This window comes from Podarcis pityusensis, assembly GCF_964106645.2.
Source record: "Podarcis pityusensis genome assembly, chromosome: 12".
Classification (NCBI taxonomy): domain Eukaryota; kingdom Metazoa; phylum Chordata; class Lepidosauria; order Squamata; family Lacertidae; genus Podarcis; species Podarcis pityusensis.
The window spans coordinates 20,821,023-20,844,916 of NC_138037.1; the positions used below are offsets into that span (position 1 = coordinate 20,821,023).

The 23,894-nt window shown below is 41.9% G+C and overlaps 1 protein-coding gene and 1 long non-coding RNA gene across 5 annotated transcripts in view; one reads left to right on the plus strand and one right to left on the minus strand.

The window, feature by feature from the left end:
* MKX (mohawk homeobox) overlaps positions 1-5,227 on the plus strand; it is a gene marked incomplete at its 3' end in the record, with an annotated part of 59,774 nt that extends 54,547 nt beyond the window's left edge. For 2 of the 4 annotated variants that reach the window (XM_080975312.1, XM_080975313.1), the window contains exons 6-7: positions 3,693-3,726; positions 5,041-5,227. In XM_080975312.1, coding sequence (XP_080831438.1) covers positions 3,693-3,726; positions 5,041-5,227 — 221 coding nt within the window. Of the gene's footprint in view, positions 1-3,692; positions 3,821-3,909; positions 4,039-5,040 lie in introns of those variants that run through there. The other 2 variants (XR_013978278.1, XM_080975314.1) reach the window with 2 other exon arrangements.
* LOC308459715 lies at positions 615-23,002 on the minus strand. Its single transcript, XR_013978291.1, has 3 exons — positions 22,856-23,002; positions 3,331-3,441; positions 615-2,582 (listed from the first exon to the last, which is right to left on the minus strand). It is a non-coding gene; the product is annotated as an uncharacterized lncRNA (long non-coding RNA).
* Positions 23,003-23,894: the final 892 nt, after the last annotated feature.

Below are 23,894 nucleotides of genomic sequence, written 5' to 3' on the forward strand. Positions count from 1 at the left end.
GAAATGGGAGCCATTTTACTGAGGAGAATAACTTCCTCCAACAGCAAACTTTGAGTGTTTACAATAACCCAATAAAAACATCAAAATTTTCAAGCAAAAGCAATACATTAAGTTAATAAAACAAATTTCCAACAATAAAAATCATAGCCATAAAATGCAGTGACAGCAGTCAAGACAGAACAATGTATCATAAAGTAGAAAGCCAAAAAAGGAAAACTGCCCTGAGCTGGTCAACAAGGTTCGCACAATGCACATGTCTCAGAGTGGGGAAGTCCTCCACAAATGTGGGGCACTGCCACAGAAAAGCACCACCCTCTGATGCCCCCAGATATTTTGGGCCACAACTCTCTTCCGCCCCACCCCAACCAGCCTGAAGGACACCAAGCTGGCAAAGTCTGGTCTGAAGAGTAGGGCCTTAGTGCATGAATTGTGCAGTTGCATACGGGAGCAGGATGCCAAGCTGAATAGAATACATCACTTTGATATGTGCCTGCAAAAAAATTGAGATAGTGTGTGTGTGTGTGTGTATGCATCTGAATAATATTTTATTTGATGTTCTTTTCAAAAAGGAATCACAAATACAGAAATATTATTTAGCAGCATAGTGTGTAAGATTACATATTCTTTAATAAGTTTATATTTCGCAAAAAGAAGAGCTGGAACAGAGGCAACCCAGCAAGCGATATCCTGCTTTGTTAAAAGGATGGTCCTTTTCAGAGAGAAAAAACAAGCCAAGGCACATCTGGCAAGCCTAACGTACACCAAGAAATGTATAATTTTGTGGATGAGTGACTTATTTAACACTTGCATTATTTAACTCAGCTGTGGTATAATTCAAGACAGGATTATTCCATTGTTTAAATTTTTGCAAAATTCCACTGTTTCTTTGTACACCATTAGTGTTCTTTGGAGTAGTGTGCAATGCATAAAACTCTCAAAATAAGCACTGTGCTGTGTTCCCAGGAGGCGACGTGAGTGATAAGTCTTGGGTTTTGGTATTTACTGAAGGAAATATATTGGAAAGTTATCCCCCAAAAAAGAACTTGCTTGCTTTCCCCTTCCCTTTCTGCTGTGCTTTGTACACATAAGAGCCTCTTTGTGTACAGAGTCCCTTCCCAATTCTCTTTTGCAGCTCTCTTTGGGAGGTTCTTACACACAATATCTCAGAATAAGAGTATGTTTTAAATGGGAACTGCAGATTTTTAGCTGGGTGCCATATAAATGAGGATGCTAACAAAATTTGGAATATCCTAGATTTCAGTGGCAGATTCTGGAATCCCTCTCAGGATATTTGGACAGGCTCCAGGGCTTACTGGACTCTGAGGAGATACAGAAAAATATTATTCCCTCCATCAGGGACTTGCCGACAATAACCGAAGCAGGTTATTGCCATGATCAACCCTTGCCAAGGTTCAGTGTCTCAGCCCTGGCCTAATAAAGCTCTGCTTTCATCTGCAAATCATCTGGATTTGCAGACACCTTGGAAAACAACACAGACGCTTTAATTTTCCAAACTAGATAGGAATAGGAAAGGACTATCTTTAAAAATTGGGGAAGGGGGTACAAAAGAGGACACAGATTAGCATGGAATTTCCATGTGCTGGTTTGTACAAAAGGATGCAAATTTAGGAACAGCTGCTATAATGTAAATAGAAATACATTTCTCCATTGTGTGTATACATCTCCAGCATGCAGGTTGCTAGCTGACTTGTGTGCCTATTCAGGGCTTGTCCGAACTAGAGCAAAATGTGGATCGTCACTTGCCTGTCTCCCCGTTAATTTAAGGGTGTCCACATGGCAACCTTCCTACTCTAGTATTGTCCTAGAGCTTTGCCCCTTTTCAATCATTGTAAAGTCCAAAGTGGCCAGGATTGCGGGGAGGGGGCGGGGGACGGACCACATTTAATGAGGTAAAGGTCTGGGACGACACTGGGATGAGGTCCACATTTTGCTCTGGTGTGGATAAGCCCTCTATTTGCTGTCCAGACGCTAACTGCAGGGGGCTGCCATGTGTGAAGTAAGATAAATGGCCCCCTTAGTTGGCACCAGAGATGGTTTGCCTATCTTTATAAAGCACCTCTTCCCAATTTGTTATAGCTGGCTGTAATAGTAGTATTGTAACCTTAGTGTGCATCTGCGGCACTCAGAGTGAATTTTAGCATAATAAATATATGGTACTGAAAAACAGCATGTTGCAACACAGAGCTAGTATTGACCAATGACTAATTTCTGGGCACTGAATGCTACAGAGTTAGTATTGTCACATGCTGAAAACATCTATTAATAGGGTGAAGAACTCGGAATGGTAGGAGATTTATAATCCTCTTGGAAGCAATAGGCAGGAGGCAAATGATGGAAACAGGATGAGGCCTTCCTAACCAACCAGAAAAATAGCACTCCCCTGGTGTTAATGAAATGATGAAGTCTTGGAGACAAGCAGGAGGGGGAAACAGCCAGCAACCAGTTACTGCATAAGAGTGTCTTTCATCCTCAAGGACTCTAGGAAGTGATCACTTCCTCCATCAATGATGAATGGTGCCACCTTTGAAAATGACCTTTCTGTCTTCCGAAGAGACTGCACTCTGAAACATGTTGGGTAGTCAAAACTACAGTGCAATGAAGTCAATGAGACATGAAGGTGACCAATTCTTAGAAGCATCAGTTCATCAACTTTGTTCATACTTTTGGTCTACAGCAGGCATAGGCAAACTCAGCCCTCCAGATGTTTTGGGACCACAACTCCCATCATCCCTAGCTAACAGGACCAGTGGTCAGGGATAATGGGAGTTGTAGTCCAAAAACATCTGGAGGGCCGAGTTTGCCTGGGCCTGGTCTACAGAGTGGACGGTGTCCACTGTCCTCACTGTTAGATTTCATAGCTTTTTTGTAATGCCTAATAAAGGTTTGGCGAAGTGAAGTCATAGCTTTCATGGTGCATACTGAATAATGATTAAGAGTTTTGCAACCACAAATGCACCCTCCAGTGGCCTTACAAAACATTTCCTGTGTTGCAATATTTAGTCTGGTCTTGCTTTTTCAACTCACTTTTATTTTATAGTTCTTTCCCCCATTGAAATGAAATAGCATGTAGCTCTTATGAATTAAAAACTGCACGTATCTTGCTTTAAAAACAGATTAACAGCCCATTCACACAGCAGATGCTAAACACATCTAGATGACCACCTTCATTGCTGAGGTTATAAGACACAAAGAGAAACGCAACCCTTGAATAAGGCTGGTACCAATTAAGAAGATAAGTTCGCAAAGTGTACAAACCCATTTGACCTCAGGCCAGATCTAGATAATGACTCTAGGTGCAGTGTGACTTACCTGGATCAAGGCAAATGTGTTTCAGCGAGAATCTTCTAATGACAGTGAATCCCAGTGGTGGTGTTTTTTCTTCCTTCTTCTGGAGGTCCCTTCAAGATTGCATTGTTGTTCCTATTCAGCATAAGAACGTTAATTCTCAACAGGGATGTAGTGGGGGGGGGGGATATTCATTTGCTCTAGACTGAATATGAATGTTCTCCATTAAACTATGCATTTTCAGTGTTGTGCAAATCAGAGATCTGACCTTGGGAGCAAAAATGTGTCTGAAACTAGGGCTGCCATCCATATGCTATCCAGTGCTGCTTTAAAAATGAATGAATGAATGAAAATGGTGGATTAACCAGATTATTATCTCCTTTCAGAAACTCTGGAAAATGGACCTAGCAAGTGTGAAAGGTGAGTAAAAGTTACCTTTGCCAGATGCCTATTTCAGAAGTCTATGTAAGGTGCAAGGAGTGGGGATGGGCAAACATTGCCCTGTTCACCTCAGGTATTATTTTTATTATTAATAATTATTATTATTTATTATTATTATTTATACCCTGCCCATCTGGCTGAGTTTCCCCAGCCACACCCCAGGTATTTGGCAAGCAAGCCTGGAGGGGCTTTGCAAAACCCACATCTTATGTGCATTTGACTTACACGATTTCAACCATACCTGGCTGAAGGTGGGTTGGTGCGGGGAAGGACCGGAGGTTCCAGGCAAGGCCTGCTTGGCACACCTGGAAGTAGGGTGACTTTGGCCAGTGGCGCACCATGGCGCTGGGACTGGTGGGGATTTGCCGTGAGATCATGCAAGAGCCAAAGGCAGCTCACTCACAGGGCACACCGCCAGCAGGCCTTGCCCAAAGGTCAAGGCCTGGCATGGAAAGAGATTTTCAGCTCTCGGCCTTTCTTCCCAGGCAAGGTGTGCTCAGTTAAAGGGAGCATCCCCACAACTCCCAGAGCCACTGTGCTGCTGGCCAAAGATGCGCCACTAGCAGGGTGCGCCAAGCAGGCCTTTCCCCCTCACTAGCCAGCCTGTAGAAGGCAGGGTGGCTCAAAGGGTTATTTTGGGCTAGGTGCGGTTTAGCTTAATCCTCGAAACCTAGCCCTCACATAAGAAGTGATTCCTCTGTAATAAAAGAGAACGTGTGCAGAAACCGACTCTTCCCCATTTGCAAGCTGAGACGTGGGAAAGGAGGGGAGGGGAAATCCCTTAACTTTGGGGGAATAAGTATCCTATTTCACACACACACACACACACACACACACACACACACACACCCTTATCTTAGACAGTTCATTCATCCCTGTGCATCCTGCCCTCATTGTGTGCAAAAAAGGTGCAGGAAATGAATTTGTAACTGCTGCATGAAGGACAGTAAGATGGGAATTTGGGGAAACTTATTGTCTGCTCCAAGGTTCGCTTCCAAGTTGTTGTTTTTATGTGGGGTGTTCTTCTCAGGCGTACTGGAAATATTAATAAAATGAATCTAAATAAGTATTGTTTAATTAATATAATATAATATTTATATAATTTTAGTGGGCTGTGTCACTGTAGTTCAGTTTCTCCATCTCTCTCTCTTTGCCTTCTGCTGTTTTATCTTGGCCAAAAAAAAGAAGACTTCTTTAAAAATGAAAATGCTGTAAAATGCATTGCCTCACTTTCTAAGTACTTGACAAGAATCATCATCAGACACGGAAACATTTTTTGTTGCTTGATTCTAGTGCAGCTAACAGAAAGAGATCAAACAAAGATGAGACCTATTGGAAGGAGATCAACGCAGCGATGGCCTTAACAAACCTTGCACAAGGAAAGGACAAACTCCAGGGGACAACCAGCTGCATCATTCAGAAATCGTCACACATATCAGAAGTAAAGACTGTAAAAGTGCCACTAGTACCACCGTTTTAAAGAGAGTTGTTGCTTTTCTTTCCAACACATGTGGACATGTATTTTTCATGCCATTGGTTTTCCCCCCGTAAGATCAGAATGAGAGGTCTGCAGCAAGAATTGAGAACCAGGTTCCTTTTGTAGCACGGTCAGTAAAAATAAGAATGGGAAGTTCTCGCCATGCAGGCATGCTTGAAATCAATGGCAATCTCTCAAGAGCCTGGGCGTGTTCTCGTACGATTCCCATTCGTTTCAGTGTTGCTTGTGCAAGAGACATTCCCAATGAATTATGCACAACGATGGCAATAAACAAATGCTCCCTCAGGCTAAAATATTTTGATTTCTGGAATAAAATATAAAAGCAGTTCTATAAAGGGCATGTAAATTATGGGTGGCGAAGCCTCCCAAGTTTGTTTGTTTTTTAAGTCAAAACTATTAACTTATTTTATTGTATTAATCAAACTGCACATTAAGCGCTGCATTGCTATAACAATAAGTGCCTTGCTTTCGTACAATAAGCTAGAACGTGGGCATAGCTCAATACAACTGTGCCTCAAAAGTGTGCCAACGCCACAACGCTTAACCTTTGCATGTAATTTCTAAATGCATCCTGATCAGTTTAAAGCTGACCTCAGAAAAAGGGTAGACGTTTCTCAAAAGCCCTGGAGCATTTGGCTTGTATGGATTAAATAAATCTCTTCGGTGAAATTGCGACATTTTACAACGGAAAAGTCCACTATGTTAACAAGTAATGTGGGGTTTTTCTTATTCAAATGGGGGAAACGTTGCTATGCCTCTATGGGTCCCCCCCCCGACTGCATTTGCCATATGTTAAAAAATACAAAGAATAATTCCTTTCATAAGTGCAATACTGTATGTGGGGGAAGAGTCTCATCTTTTTTCAAGGAGAATCCTGATTACGTACATTAAAGCCGTTGCTTCAGTTACTTTGCAATGTGAATGTAAAAAGGAAAAAAAAAAAAACCATTATAATGGAATTGCCCAGTCCTAGAGCTTTTTCTTTCATATGGACTAAAAGGGCTGCCTTTGAGTGTGTGTTTTATGTGAAGAAAAATGTACGTTGACCAGAATGGTCATTCACATTACGTAGAATGCCTCTCCTCAGATTGCCTAGTCAGTACATTGACAAAGATTGGAGGTTAACAATAATAGAGAGTTCAAAGGGGATTTAAGCCTTACATAAGAACACGCTCTGATTCTTTTATGTAGTTCAAATGTTTAACTATAAAAAGACTCATTGTGATAGTTTAAGTCGCTGTCCCAATGATGAAACCATCAGTAAATCCACTTGGGATTCCTTCCTTTTAAGCTCTCCTTCTGACTTATTGAAACTTATGTAAATAAACAAAGCAGATCACTTTTCTGGTACCAAATCAACCTATGCTTCAGTTTGTTATTTATACTGGAGCTCAATAACTTTCCACGACGGAAACTGTTATTGCCTTAATGCGTCCAAAATGTTTTTATTTTGGTATGGAATGTATCAAATGAAGAAAATCCCCATTTCAATGAAGGGGGGAAAAGAAGGCATAATGAAATCTATATATTATATAAAGCAAATCATTGGAATTAAAAACATATGGGGCACACACAACACACCAAACAATTGTGGCACTGAAGCAATTTAAAGTCAAAGTAGATGCTAAATTGGGCATTAGAAACACCATTTTAAACTCCTAAATTTGACTAAAGCAAGTATATTTTTCTCCAACCATACAAAAATATTCTAATCAGGTTTACACTCTTGAATAAGCAACAGTAAAGCCAAATATAGCTTATACTCGGGTCAATAAAATAAAACTGGGAAAAGAGCTGATTGTCCAGAGTCCAGTTCAGGGGAAATGGAAACCTAGCTTATTTTCCTTAACCCAGTTTTAATGTTACATCTGAACAGTGGCGTAGCGTGGGTTGTCAGCACCCGGGGCAAGGCAAGTAATTTGCGCCCCCTAACCCGTGGATTTGCGCCCCCTAACCCCCAGATGTTGCGCCCGGTGCGGCCGGCTCCCCCTGCACCCCCCACGCTACGCCACTGCATCTGAATAACAGTATCCAGGGTAAATCTGTAAATCTAGTTAGAGATCCTAGTTTGGAAATGAGTTCTCAGTCCAGGAAAGCTGCTAATCCTGTTTTTATATTCAACCCAGTTTGCTACATAAAAAAAAATTGACCAAACCCTGTTTGAGGTGGGCAGAGTCACAGCAAAGATCATTAAGCAAAATGCCTAGAACCTGATCCATTTCATCTTCTATGCAGGTATTGGGTGAGTTCAGTTTTTCCGGTGGAAAAAGCTATCCAGATACAGAAAGAGGGATAGTTTCAGGACCTTACATGCATGGATCAGCACAAGACACAGTGTGGAACTGGATGTCTTTGTAGATTTGCTAGTTTGCAATACAATAATGAGGATCAGGCAATGCAGCCAGAGCAAAATAAACTACATTTCGATTTAAAATCTGAACTGGGTCTTTTTGTTTGGGTAACCTATTGGAATTTTACTCCTACCCCTTCTGCTTCTAATAAGACCCAGTGAACTTCTAAGCTGCCCATTCCTTCTTTACTTGACATATATGGCAAACTCCCGTATAGTGAGGAAGATCAAAACCCTTGGTGAAGCTGACTTTCAGGTATGCAACGCGTTGCTCAAGCATAGCCAGTTCCAATTGCACTAATATAATCTAGATAGCAGATATCAAACCTCGATGTAACATGTAGAACGCATCTTGATGTAACATAGCATTTTGTGGTTGTTGTTGTTTTAAAGTGTACAATTAAAATGATTTGATATGAAAAAATATTTTGTACATAAATATATATATTTTTACTTTTTTAAAATTGCTATTTTGCATTGACATAAAAAGCAGGAAATATATGTTACGACTGTATGAACAGTTGAAGGATACTTCTGGTTGACTTGCATCTTCGTGCAAAAGAGGTCTCCCCCCACAACAGTGACTTTCAGACCTGACCAACTAGACTTTGTCATAACAATGTGAGTTTTTAAAGAAAACAGAGTAAACACTTCACTTTAGTTCATACTATTATAAGTTATTCTATTAACTATTTTGTGACAATAAACTGTCTTGCCAAACTTTTCTGTAAGACATATTCTCTCTGCTTTTTATTTGGGCGATTGGCAACAAAACGGAAGTACTAACAGCACAAAACTAACCATGCCTACTCAGAATGACATCGGACTGAAAAGAACGAAAGCCACAGGACTTGCTATGTGTGTAAGTTGTTTTTTAAGGGGCACCTATGAAAAATCAGGTACTCTGAGAGGTGCAATGTTTCTCCAGAGTGCATGGAGCATCTCGGATTGTGCCGTGCAGCCACTTGGGGGTAGCAAATATTTTTGGTCCATCCTTTCGGTGTCAGGGCCGGGCTGGAACTGTGAGCAGACCTGGAAAGCGTGATTTTCAGCCATGAGTCCCTGAGTTCAGGGATCTAACCTGTTGGAGCTGAGCCTTGAGATGGGCTCTGGAGCCCAAGCACCACAGACAGAAGGGGTGTTGTGGGACAGCCTGCAAATGCAGGTTTCTAACCACAGATTTTGTTCCCCAGGTCTATTTAGTATCAAGCCTAGAGCCCACCAGAGCCCAAATCAAAATGTGCCTGTTTCAGGGCAACGTCCTCCCTGGAGCCCTCCTCAACGCCAGTTTCCTTTCGCAACCGTACCTCAGTGAGGGGATCACAGGGTGAGGTTGCTGCAGGCACCATGATGGGGCTTCTTTTAGGCTATGCATGTGGAAGACAGGAGTGCCTGGTGTGTTCTGGTCCATGGGGTCACGAAGAGTCGGACACGACTAAACGACTAAACAACAACAACATGTTGTAAGCATGCATAGCAGTATCTAGGGCTGCCAGAAAATATGGGAAATGTGACTCCCAAGGTACTTTGATATTACTGCAAGTCATCCATTATGGTTCAACCTAGCATGGGGAGAGGGCAGTACACATGGATTCTGGGAACAATGAATACTGCATTTCACATAATATATTGTGGCCCCAAATGCTATGTCTAAAGAGGGGTCCACTGCAACATCCACCAGGAGCTCTCTTTGTCACATTGTCTAGGTTTGGGAAATGGAAGAGACCAACAGGGGCAGAGTGAGGTTGATCAGTACTGACTGAATCTAATTTTGGGCCTAGGTAACGTTGCCCAATATTTAGAGCGTTCTTCAACATGGGTTTGTAGAAGTTGGACTCCCAACTCCTATTTTCTACAACCAGCTTAGCCAATGGTCAGGGATTATGGGAGCTGTAGCTTAACATATTGGAGCCCAAGACTGAAGAACCTTGATCTAGAGCAAGGTTCCCCAAACTTGGGTCTCCAGCCGTTTTTGGACTACATCATCCCTAGCTAGCAGGACCAGTAGTCAGGGATGATGGGGGGGGGGGGGGTTTAGCTGAAAAACAGTTGGAGACCCAAATTTGGGAAACACTGATCTAGAGGAAGTTCAGCAACAAATTTAGGATCTCCCAAATTATTTCTGGTGTAGAATTGGGGGATCCACACATTACTCATCAGAAGGAACTGTTCTTTGTCAAACTAAGGGCAGGAGGTCAGGTGGCTAGCACTTTTATGAAGCCTGGCCAATCCAGTGGGTTCATAATGCATTGCAAATGGACAGGCTGGTGTTATTCACACAAATTCCCTTCTGTGCCAAGAGTATGCAACCACACACTCCTGAAGCCCGTTAGCTGTAAACACTTGCGACTGCCAGTTGATTTCCACACATAGCAAACATTCAATTAGACCCTCGAGTTTCAAACTTAAGAGACACTTGTCCTTGTTTTTTTTGTTACATTTTTACTTTAATTTAGTCTTCTTGTTGCTGCATAGTTTCTGGAAACACAGATTTAAAGTTTTCTTAAAAACGCAAGAAGCATGCTCAGTGGTGAGCCAACAACTAACAGAGTTTCAGTTATTTATGATGTAGAAAACCAAGCATCATTAAAATGGCTGGTCTTTGTTTCAACATATGTAACCGTTTTAATAAAATAAGTAACTTGGTTTTATTTATAATAAAAATAAAAAACAAGTTTGCCATTTTGGAAATAAATGATCATTCCTTGGGCCATAGATTTCATATGCATGTTCTGTTCGCATTAAGTTGTTGCTCAATATCTCAGGGCTACAATCCAAAAGGGTGTTAAGCACGCTTGAGCCCATTGATGTCAATAGGTTTAACTTGGTACTGGACTGTTGCCCAGGAGTTTATGTGGAATGTGATACAGAAATTGTTCTAGGAGTAGGAGGCAGCGGCTCGCTGCAGAGATCTGGCACATGGTAGCTGATTGTATCGTCGTGATAACAGATGCACAGCAAGATCACATCTAATTTGTGCTCAAGTATTTAAAAGACAGGGAATAGTCTGTATTATGATATAGCAATTCTGTGCCAGGTCCTTTGGCTGCTTAAAAGGATCATAAGCACATATGCTTTGTATTCCGACCTTCGAGTTTAATGTCTTTGGTTCTGGCTCGATAACGCACTGTTTGCCTTCAGAAGTTCACTGTCAGTTCAGTTTCATCACCGGGTGTTTTAAAAAGCTGCCAACGAACAGCGCCGATCAGCCCCAGAGCTACCACTGCACCTGCTACACCAAACATACCCTAAAGGGAATACGTTTTCCAGAAGCTTTTTGTTGCAGGAAACGAAATGCAGTTTTGAAACATGGGCCTATAATGCGTTCCTGACCTTTCCTGGCTCTCACAGAGGGAATCAGAGAATTGCAGAGTTGGAAGGGATCCTGAGAGTCATCTAGTCCAAGATCCTGCAATTCAGGAATCTCACCTAAAGCATCCATGACAGATGGCCATCTTAAAAACCTCCAAGGAAGGAGAGTCCACCACCATCTGAGGGAGTCCATTCTACTGTCAGACAGCTCTTAGTGTTGGACATTGCTGGGTTTGGGGGGCAGTTTTGATAGCTAGGGGTATGTGGAGGTGTGAGTTGAAATATTCAGATACTATGGAGTGCCTTGCCAGACCATGATGCTTCAGGTTTTGAGACATCCCTCCATAAATCAAAGTCTGCAGATTAAGGGTGAGCATCATTGACGGTCACCTAGAAAAACTAAATGTAAACTGAATATTTGGCTTTCCCCAGACATCAGTGATTGTAAGACCGACCTTAAATAAATAATAAAAACCAACCCTTGGGCACATTGCTAAACACCTCCTGTTCCAAAAGGCAGCAGAAAGAGGACCACGATGAAAATACGCATTAAGAGGAAAAAATGACTAAAAGAGAAAAGAGGCCATGGACACGTAAAGCTGTAGATTCGCCGCCGCCCCCCTCCCCTTCCCCACCCTCAGTCTCCCCTCCCCAAACTCTCTTAAAGCAACTGTTATGTCAGCTTGGCTTATTGGCAGTGGATGTGGTTGTTGGCAGTGGATGTTAGGTCTGGCTCAAGACAACTATAACTCACGCACCTGACTTTTTAAGCAGCTGAGGTCTGGTTTCTTAATGGATGTTCTCTTTTATTTGTCTTGTTGGTTCCTTCTTCAGATATTTTTACTTTCCTGTTCAGACTTTTTCTGGACATGATCCCTCCACCCCACTTCATCCCCCCCCCCTTTCCTGGAGAGAATGTTACAATACGCGGGTTATTTACACCAGATGATATTCCGCTCACTTTTATCACAGAACAATTAAAAGTGTTTCTCGCTGGCTGATTGTCTTTTGCCCTCTCGGAGCAAAGGTAGGCACCATGTTTTAACAGATGTTCAAGATAAAACATCCTCCTTTTGCCCCAGAACACACTCTGAATTATCAGGTCTGCAAGTTTTCAGTGTGTGGATAAACTGACCCAAACTGGCTACAGACAGTGCTTTGACCTCAAGTTGCTTCCCTCCATGATAACCAAGGCAGGTTATAAAAAAAGAATAAGCTGAAGGAGAAAATATACACATCTAACTGTGTCTATATTTTTAAAAAGCTACACAGCCCATATGTGAGTGCAGAAGCAAAACTGAACACTGAAGCAGAAGATGAACTGCTGATATGCTTGTCTATAAAGCAAACTGCAAATACAGAATCACACTACTGTGACTACTATTAAAATGTGTGTCTGTCTTCACTCTCATTGTGATATACTGCCCTGTTACTTCTCTGGGAGTGCAGGGTTTTGTTTTGTTTTTTTACCTCAGTAAAGGCCACTTCCTTTTTCACTGTCATTACCTCACAGGAACAGAGACGGATGTAGCAGGTGACAGTGTTTATTTCTCCCACCTCCCACGTCAAGTTCTACATTGCTGGACTTAACAAACACAGCACAATTTTGGAGGTGCTAAGACTTCAAGAGTGTGCTGCAAAATTGCCTCGACCGGCAGACTCCCTCATCTATCGCTCTGTACTTAACTACTACTGCTTTTGGCTATCTTAAGTCCCTAAAGGACTGTCATTCTAACCATAACTACCTAAGACCTGCCAAGACTCATTTTATGAGCTGCTGCTAAGAGTTTAGCTATTTAAGGCTGATTTTTAAACAATTTTCATTGGCACTTGACGGTACATACTTGATTTACAGTGCCGTAAATAACCACAAATAAGGGACATCTCTTTCTTTTATGATATCACAATGTTACATTATTTTGAGGGGGAGGAATGACAGGTTTCTTGAGAAGCTCTGGAATTTATTTCCGGTTCTGTGATTGACTTCTGAGGTAGCTGTGCAAAGTGCTTTCTCTTTCAAACAAATATAAATATGACTTTGTGATATGCAGTAGAGACTAGACTTTTCAGATGTTGAGGTTCCTAAATATAAGAAGGCTGTGAAACACTGTGGGGTTAGTGAACCAGAGGTTCTGAAAAATTGGCCTCTTGCTATGGCTTCTTTAGCTGCTTCAGTGCTGTGAAGTTGGCCAAACAGCAAGGAATTTCCCATTCACCCATCCAGCAAACGTTCCATATTGCTGGGCCACATACATTACTATATGTAAGGAGTCATTGTCTCTCTGCAGACTTTTCAGAACTTTTCTGGTGACTAGTACCTAAAATAAAGTAAATGAAAACCAGAAAATTTTGGGACCCAGTGGATGATAGTTGGTGCAGGACCTCTTTGGCAGCATGCAAAATGACTGAGTATCAATTAAGAGAGAACCATGCTGTGTATTCTTATCCACAGCAGATGAATTTTAAATAGACAGTTTTGGTTGCAGATAATAAAATGCACCAAGTAAAAGAAGCCTTGAGGCAACAAGATGCTTACAAGTGTGCATTGGTCCCTCGCAGCAATTTGGCGTCTAGCTATTTTGTCTATGATTGTCAACAACAATGCTATCTGAATCTTACCAGACTGCACTGGGGCCTAGGAGGCAGCTGATCTCAACTGTGTGCACATCTGCCGCCCAACTTCTCTCTCATTTGCAGTGCTCATAAACATGCTTGAGGGTAGTAACGTACAAGGGTGGAGCAACCCTGGCACATTTTCAAATGTTCAGTAGAGGCTGACAGTAGGATGACGAAGAGAGTTGAATGATTAGGATTAGAACTGCTAGGAGGTTCCTAAATTTCAAAGGTCTTGCTATGGATTTCTCAAATTCCTGCATTGCAGGAGGTTGGACTAGATGACCCTTGGTGTCCTTTTCCAGCGGTACAATTCTAGGTTTCTAGCGTGATCCTTCAAAAGAGGATAATACACATGGGGGAGGTTTGCTCATGTAGTGAACTGGACCATCTCTTGCGCTAGTGTAACTGCCCAAGTCTAAGTATGCAGACTTCACAAGCAGTTAATCTTGTCCTGTCACCTATGCCATTCTGAATAAGATGATTCTATATACTAAAATTAGTCTTAGTCATGCTGGCCACATGACCCGGAAGCTGTACACCGGCTCCCTTGGCCAATAAAGCGAGATGAACGCCGCAACCCCAGAGTTGGTCATGACTGGACCTAATGGTCAGGGGTCCCTTTATCTTTAACTATATACTAAAATTAGACAAATTATCCATCTAGTTCAATATTAACTACATTGACTGGCAGCAGCTCTCTAGAGTTTCAGAAGGAAGGTGCCTGAAGGTGTCTGCCTCTGAGGCAGGACCCTTCCCCAAACCTAAATATTTGCGCTACAACAGAGAGAACTGAGGAGGAAGAAGCAGTACTGTTTTAATCAACTGGCAAGGAGAGGATTTATGAAGCTACAAGAAAGCATTGTTATTCTCCTTGCTGTTGTGACCTGAAGGAAATTCCTCCTTCCCTCCTCAGGTTTGCATTCTATGAGGCCTGGATAATTTGCAAATCTTCCTTGGATTATTCTGAAATGAAGATGGTTTAGGTATAAATTCCATGTCTGCTCCAAGGATGGAAATTCAGTGTCCATGTACATTCTTGGGGATAAGTTACCCTATTGTGTTTGCTACATGGCAAACAGCTCCATGGGAGTCTGAAATATTTGTGGGAGGGTCTCCAAAAGCAGCAATGCCTGGCACGTGCTTTGATTAAGCATTGTTGCTTGTTGGTGCTGTTGTTCCAAGGAAAAGGTTCAATTCCTCAGGGGCTATTACTGCACTGGCCTGGGGGGGGGGGAATTAGTGTAAGGAAATGCAAGTTAGCCAAATCAGCATTGTCACTTGCACTGTTCTTCATTAAGAATCTGTAGTGGAAAAATGAACTGACATAGGTAACAGGAAAGGAAAAAAGGAAGTGTACTGTTACAATATTATTACCTCCAGTAGAACCTAATCATCTGCATGTTTATGCAGAAGTAAGTTGAGAAGGAAATTAAGCTTTTAGGGAGGAGAGAGCCATTAGTCATGAGGGCCACATTGCAAATTAAAGCAGGGAGGACTCTCAATGTGTTTGCCATTTTAAAATCAAACATCACACACAAAAATCCTATTGGGCACAGAAATCCCTTCACCCCTGTGGGTCCTCTGCTGTGATACTGCCATGCCATGCCATGCCATATATATACCGTATTTTTCGCTCTATAACACGCACCAGACCATAACACGCACGTAGTTTTAGAGGAGGAAAACAAGAAAAAAAATATTCTAAATGAAACAGTGGATATATGATTTTTGTGGTTCATGCTGTGGCCACGAACATGTGATCTGACAGTGAGTTTGGAGTAGCCCAATGCAAAAATCCTGAGGATCCATGTGGATCCATGCTCTGTAACCACGTTTTAAGTGGGGAAGGAAGGAAAAGCACTCAAGGGACAAGGAACACACGTGGGGTGTGTGGAGAAGGATGCTGCTAATAATGCAGAAGAGGGGTTTAAGGGGAGAAGAAGCACGCGTGGGGTGGGTGGAGAAGGATGCTGCTAATAATGAAGAAGAGGGGTATAAGGGGAGAAGGCTCCTCTCCCCTCCCGCTTTGCTCCTTTAAAGAAGCAGGCTCCCTGTCCCTCTCTCCTCCCCACTCTGCGGCTCTTCTCCCGCTTTGCTGTTTCAAAGCGAGCCACGGAGGAGGGAAGGAAGGGGAACCATGGATCCTCTGCTCACGACTGCAGCAGATCCCCTCCGCCACCCGCAGGCATTCGCTCCATAACATGCACAGACATTTCCCCTTACTTTCTAGGAGGAAAAAAGTGAGTGTTTTGGTGCAAAAAATACAGTATATATTTTACTGACTGCTCCTGCAGGTCCCTTGTTATTGTGATGCCAAAAAGCAAGACCTTCCCCCCCCTCCAAATTTGTCCATGTCTATATTACTGAATTTAATAATGAATGATAACATAAATTAAAACAGCAGCACCTTCTGGAAGGCAGCCTTGAGAGCTTTTACATATAGCATCCAGAGACTTGGCCATAATGAAACCCCAAGAAGGTTAGCTACCTCTGTTCTGTCTGCCAGTCCTTCAGATGTTTGAAGATGACTGCCATATCACCTCTTCATCATCTCTTTTCCAGGCTAAACAAACCCAGCTCCTTCTACGTTTCTGCACTGGACTGAGTCTCCAGGCCCTTTCCCATCTTTGTTGCCCTCATCTGCTCATGTTTCAGAGCCAGGTAGCAACATACTTGTTCCATTTCTTCTTAGCAGGAAAGCCAACATGTCCTGGAGTTTCCAAACAAATGTTTTAAACCTTTAAAACCCTGTCTCCAAGCAGTGAGAGACTCAGGGGTTCCAGCACTTACCCAGGCTTTGATTTCCCTGGAATGAAGGTCAACAGACTATGGTGACTTCACAATATATGGTTTTAGTTACCCATATATACAACCAGATCATTGGATGGAAGGGCTCATAGCATCACAACTCCAACAGATCCTCCCCCTATTGTGTGGGCAGGTGGTTCCTCCCCCTACCTGGCCTGATCACCTTGGCAACGCCTCCCCAGGCGGTATTGGGCAACTGGCTGAGGTAGGTGGAGACCTCCAGGTATCCCACCTGGGGAAGGCGAAGCCAAGCCTGTGCTAATGGTGCCGCATAGGGTTCGGAGAGCTGCGCACGACCACGCAAAGGGCGCCCCCCATTTAATGTGGGAAGCAGCCATTATCTCAGCAAAATAACTGGTTTGACCAGTTCACCAGGCTTTATACAAACTGCCCCCGAAAGACTTCCTTTTATAGGAAGGCACACATGTGACCATTTTGGAACCTTCTGTTCCACAGAAACTGTTCTGAGTTCTCATCATTTCACTGAAAGGTATAACATGGTAAGCTGTTAGATGCCGATTGCTTACACGCCATGGATTGCCTTTTAAACAAAACTTTCCATTATGTTCTCAGTTTCCTAGAAAAAGCAGTTTTTCTCCACTAATGCTATCTTAACCACAACAGCTTAGAGTAAAGCATTTACCACATCATCAGTCATAAATAAAACACAACATTAGATGTACTCTTAAGCAGCATTATGCGGGGGCCCTTCAGAAACAAAAATATAGGCAGCAGTCTTCGTTTTACAGTTTCCTCACAGGCGACAGAGGTGGGAATTTAATCTACAGCTTATATTATAAAATATACCTCAGTATCTGTTTCACCGTGACATGTACCAGCATGAAAATGGCATTTAGTGGAGCAGGGATTTACAACTGGACATTAAACATGGGCATGTGGAAACATTATTAGGTGAATTTATACTTAGCTACCCTTTGCTGCCTTCCCATTACAGCAACAAAATGGTAGTGCAGAAGAATTGTGCCAAGTACAGCATTTTAGGCCCTTTTTATGGAATAGCAAAGAAAGCAGCCTAGTGAGGAAGCTGGCTGACTAATTGCCATATATCTTAATAAGAAACATCCAAGTGGTTTACTTACTTTATAGGTTAACATTCAGCTATGCTGTAATGAGTGTCAGGTAGTACACCAGCTCTGAAGTAAGAAAGTCAGAGTAATAAATAAGGTTTTGTGCTTCAAGATCCTCAGTTTGTGTTCTGGTCCTGTTCTCCTCAAACACACTTGGTGGAAGCTTCACTGAAGATTTCCACATAACCAAGAAGAAGCCCTGTGAAATTTTACAGGTTACTGGAGGCTCATAAAACACTAATGAACTTCCTGGGTTCTTTATTTCTGCAGTTCATTTAGATTATCCAGCCACTATTTGTGAAAGAGTGTGCCAATGCTCTCATACTCTATATCCCCAAAATGCAAAACAGTGACCAGGTCTCTAATCTATACAACCTCTATACAAATTTTTCAGAATTCAAAGAATGATGGGATGGGTTGGGAATATGAACTTGAATCCGTCTCACAAAATACTGACAGTCTGGAAGCCACCTTGTACTCTTTTAGAGAAGAATCTCCACATTGATTTTGAATTTTGCTTTCAGGTAACTGCCGTGGTAGTTTTGCTATCTTCATCCAAAGCTGAAAGAAAATGCTGCAGAAGCATCTTGTTGGTTGTGCTGATATAGCTATCTCATCCCTGAACCCAATACTTCTTATGCTGGTTCATGTAGGTCAGGCTGAAAATTGTTGACTTTTAATTAAAACATGGGTATGGCTTCCTGGTTATTTTTAAATGTTTCCCTTTTGGGAAGATGGGACAAAGAACCCATGTTACAAATGGCATACAAGATAGGTAACATTAACACTTTTTTCAAGTATTTTTGTTTAATGAAAAGAATTAAATGCTAAGTACAAAAAATAAATAAAGAAGGGGAAGAACAAAATAAAAGTAGCACACAACCTCAAAGCCAAGAGACGTAAGATCCCAGCAGAATGAAATGATTCACAACATCACTGGCAAATTCATTTTAAGTTCATATTCTGGATCCAGTAATTAAAAAAATATCACCACTTTTGTATCAACAGAGGGAAACTCATAATTAGGACTATTTCTTATCTGATTCTTTTTAAATATTTTAGTTAGCCATTGGCTAATTAAACAATCTATGGCCTTTTAAACTGTGTGTAGGTGGCTTATTGTTCTTGTTTGTTACCATGTTATGTATTTTTGTGTTTTTATATTACAAACTGCACTGTGAGGCTTGGATGAAGGGCAGTAAAGAAATTTAATTAATTAATAATTATAATACTGTACAATTCTGAGTATTTTCACAAGCCACTCTAACATGGTATGGAGCATTTACAGATAGAAAAACTGCCCCAGGAAGTATCACCGGAAACAAAACTGAAAATGAATTTGGAAATTTCCTCCCTAAAAGAGTTTTGTAGGAGGGCTTCAGGTGCACACAAGAACTTCAGGATTGTGCAATTCAAGTGCTCAATGGCAACAAATCCACCTTAAAAATGAAACACAGACTTTTGTGGTTTGGAACGTGATAAGGATATGCATTTAAATGTGCAAAATGAATGAATGAGTGGAAAGCTTTGTAAACACCCCACAAGCAAATCAAGATGAACACTCATTGGCATATAACTAATCAGGATGAATGCTTGATCAAGAAGGTACATAATCTAACTACCGTCTAAGCTTTGTGCAAGCAAATCAGGATGAAATCTGAATAAACAGGCTGTCTGGAGGAGCTCTAAGCCCTGTTGAAATGTCTCGGGCAATTTTTGTCCGCTCTTAGTAGTTACATTGGCACAAACATTTAGCAATCAGTTTACATCAACATTCATATTTGGTTAATATGGTCATTCTCCCATGTCATCCACACCAAAGGGACCCCAGAATCACCTATTGGTACATAAATATTGGCATTCTCTGCCCCCCTCAAGTCTGTCTCTACCCGCCACCCCACCCCCATTGGAACTTAGTGGGCAAACAGCCTAAAAAGGCATACGTATCTGCCAGAGTGTGAATTTCTGACCAGCATTGCATATCCAACTCCAGCCTCAAATCATAAGTCTGGAATGCTCTCCTACTGCACCTTTCCAGCTCTCTTTCTCTCTCGTTTGCTATAATGACCATGACAGAGAAGCATGTTTCAAAAGTGCAAAAGTCAGCCTGGTGGGAAATGTACCAGAACTACTCTCTTTCCACTTACACATTTTCAGTGGTCCAAGAAACACAATTAATTAGTGTTATTGAGCCGCTTTGCTCCCTAATAAAATTATTTCAGAGTGGTTATATGACGAGCCGGGAGTGCCATAGTCTGCACGCTGAAGTAATTAGCAGGACCTTTGATTATATTACGACAAGTTGAAACACGTTGTTTGGAACACTACACACATGGAAAACACATGTTGCCTGGAATCCTGTACATAGTGGTTTAGACTAAAGGTGTTGATGAATTGTGTGGAAATTATTACACCGTCTGGTGGCATATTATGGGCAACACATCTATGCACTTCCCAGACACATCATTCGAAAAAAGCAGATCTTCCATTTGTTTTTAAAATAGAAGGTACACAAAGAAGTGCCAGGATCTGTGTTGTTGTTTTTTTTTTAAAAAAAAATCACACTTCTCCATAGTCCTTTCAAACAAACAAATGAAGAATTGCAGAGAGTACTGCAGAGACAAATTTTAACACAAATACAAGGGAATTCTGAAGAGGAATATCCACAACATGAGTTACATCATAGTTGAAACAGTGTGTTATTAACTTGGTGTTCTTACTGCTAAAAGACTGTTTTGTCTTATACTGCTGGAGGGTCAGCCATAGGGTCTGGGTCACAGCCAATGCACCATGGTCAGTCTGGACTCTGGAGAGCTGTTCCAGAAAACAGCAGATCATATTTTCCTATTTCAGTTGAGGTATTTCTACGCTACAAATGGGAACACAGTAGAGCTCATGCACATTGCATTCTACCGTAGGCATGAAAAGGAGGCACGCACCTGAATTTGCTTGTATGCAATTCAATTCCAGCTGAAAAGAGTGATGGCCTGGAAGTGTCCCTTGGCAAACTTTAATATTCGAATTTTAATATTTTGATCATTCCAACCAAGACTGATTATAGCTATTTTATATTTTCTGTGCCTCCGTGGCCTGCATAGTGTGTGCACGCACATTGTAATCTTACAGTAATACAAAGTGGTTGAGGACTTTAAAACTATTTTCATCTTTATCTAGTTTCCCTAAAGATAAGAGGCTTTCCAAAAGGCTAGGAAGCATGAATCCTCCTGCCAGAAACAGGCGTAGCACTACATTATCCCACAACATTGCTTCCAGGTGCTGAATGCAGAAGGGATGGCTGCCCCCGTGTAATGATGCAGTGACAGTCATATCCCCCCCCCCCATACAGTCCCTGGAAACGACATCATGTGAGCACACAATGCCCATTCCAGCTGCACTAGAAAGTGTGCAGCAAGAGTCCAGTTTATTGGCCTCTTAGAGAGGCTTTTATCTTTAAGGAAGCTTAAGAAAATGATTTAAGAGCTCTTGGCCTACTCTGCGTTACTATAATTTTAAATCTGAAGATACTTTGAAATCTTGTAATAACAGGGAACTTTGGTCTGAGATTATAGCATTGGCTCTCGGTGAGCAAATGATAAATTATGGTAAGATCTATTCAACCTTCACTACCAGCCACATGCTGTGCCCCAACAATGTGGGCAGAGAAGGGTGTGTGACCAACCAAAGTGAGTGTGACAACCATTATATTCCAGGTAAGGTGTAAACTGAGCCTGAGGGTATGCTCTCGTCTGTTTATTTTATTTCTTATGTTTAAATCACTTCTCTGTACAAAGCATCAAAAGCAGCTTATAAAAAAAGTTAAAGCACGTCACAAAAATAAACGCAAGGTTAAAACAAGGCAAATCAAAATGCAAAGTACAAGCGGGTATTAAAAGCAGGCACTGCCCAAATGAAAATGGGTGTCAAACTCTAAAAGCTAACTGGAACAAAACAAAAGTGTTAATCAAATGTCTAAAACGCACAGAGAGGGAATTATGCAGAAATGGTAAGAAATTCCACAGTCTTAGTTTGGCTGCAGAAATAATTCCATCTCTTGTATTCATCCACCTAATTTCATAAATGAGCTGGACAATGAGCAGAGCCTTTGTCGCTGATGTTAAGGACTGGAACTTTTTTTAAGAGCAGGCAGACATTTCGTTCAAGCTTAATTGGCCAATCCCACCAACTGACAGCAGTGAACAGATGAATATTGCAACGACGTTCCCCTCCCCCTGTTTGCAAACTTGAACATCTCAACAGAAAGTTTAGAAGCATCTCTGACTGTCACAGTATCTATAAACTCCAGAAATAATGGGCCTTCATCCACCCCACCTTCTTCTCCTTTTGGAAAGGCCACCTGCAGAATATTGGTTCTTGCATCATTCAACACTATGAATGACTGATGAGGCTTTTTCTATGGCAAGAAGAGCAGACCGTCCAGCTGGCAGCAACCTGCACAGCAAATCACCCAAGGCAGTGGAGAATTCCAAGAGTTTGATCAAAATCCCACCCTGGCTAAAAGCAGAAAGTATTCCCCTTCTAGAAACTGGCTCAGGAGATCCCTTGCCTAATTAACTTGCTGCAGGTGGAGGAATGTTCATCTCCCTAGGTTTGTTTTCACAGCTATCACACATGGTTGGGCTGAAAGGTTGCTCTCCTCCATTAATTTGACACCTCTGACGCGGAATATTTTGGGTGATAACTATCGTTCCCTATAACCACACACAAGAAACTCGTTTTTTAAAAAAACTAATCTCTATCCAGTTATGAGGGAAAGAATTAGAAAGAATATTAAAGCATAAGGTGTTACCTGGGCTTGTTCCATTTTAATTTAAAAGTAATGGTTCAAAGCAAAGCTTTATTTCCCCAGATTTCACACTTTTTAATAGGTTCATAAAGATCACCCAGTCCATGCTCTCTCAAAGGGTTCATTCCGACTCTGGATAGCTTGGGAGTGATAGGGAATGGTGTGGCAGTTATTAGCTGACTATTTCTATCATTCATTAAGCAGAACTAATGCATTTATTTTAATTTAAAGTTGCCTTGTCCAATTTCCCAAAGGTACGCAAATCAGAAAGCAACCTTTACTAAATCCAAGTATTATGAATGCCTTGCACTCACACATAACTGGCACCCCAGCACACAGCAGTATTATCCCATGATCAGCATAACCAGAATAGTCTACACCAGGCTTCCTCAACCTCGGCCCTCCAGATGTTTTTGGCCTACAACTCCCATGATCCCTAGCTAGCAGGACCAGTGGTCCGGGATGATGGGAATTGTAGTCTCAAAACATCTGGAGGGCCGAGGTTGAGGAAGCCTGGTCTACATAGCTGGCTCTTCACTAACAAAGCAGAGAAAGCATGGCATTCTTTCTGTCCTTTTGCACCATGGACCTAAACTGATATAACATAAGTTGGCCTTTTACTGTGTACATACCTCAAATTGCCAAAGAGGCACAATGTTGGGCAGCTTCAGCAGTTCTTCCCCGTTGCTGCCTTGCGTGGCTACCAATTTCTTGGCTCCTCTGCCAACACCACCAGTTTCCTAGCAGTCTGGGGCCAAGACCACGACTTCATTTCCCATCAGCCCCTGCAAATGCCAACAAGATGGTAGCAACATCTCTGTTCAACTCTGAGACAAACCAGTCCCCTTGCCTTGAATGTTTCTACAGCCGTTAGCAACCCATAAACCATAAGCTCCTTGATCTTTAGAAATATGTTGTACAGAAGCCAAACCCACTTGCCTTTCTATAACCACCCAAGCGTTCTCCTGCTTCTCTACTGGCAATTGACCTTCCCCGTGTTGTAAATAACCCCCTGCCCAAGTAAAGATGTTTTATAAATTAAGCATCTCCTCATTTGATAGGTTACAGCCAAAGCTTTTTACGAAGCTCGTGGATTTCATTCACACTTCTTACATGGACTTTCCATTAGTCTTTCCCACTGGGAAATTCCATCGACTGCCTTTACAACAGATTCTTCATGCTCCACCACATGATAGGGTTTCTGGCTAACATAATCTAAGTGTAAGACCTGGGGTCCCACTGCATCTTGTGCCATAATTTGCACCTGTGCAAAGGGGAGTGGAGTAAACTCATTTTATGTTCATCTGACACAAGTGCTCATGAGACGTCTCACACAGCACCATAGCAACTCTCTAATACCCAAAGCATTTAAGCCCAAACAGCTGAAGACCAGTAAAGGCATTTGGGATGTACTTCTGCTGACCAAGGTCCCATCTGCACTATACATTTAAAGCAGTATTGTACCACTTTAGACAGCCATGGCTTTCCCCACATGATCCCAGACCCTCCAAGTGTCCCTATTTTCCAAGGACAGTCCCAGATTCACAGAAGCAGTCTTGGTTTCTGATTTAATCCAGGAATGTCCCACTTTTCCTTAGGACGTCCCTGTTTTCACCAGAGCAATGCGGGAGGGTGTGTCATCCTGGGAACTGCAGTTTGTTAATGATGCTT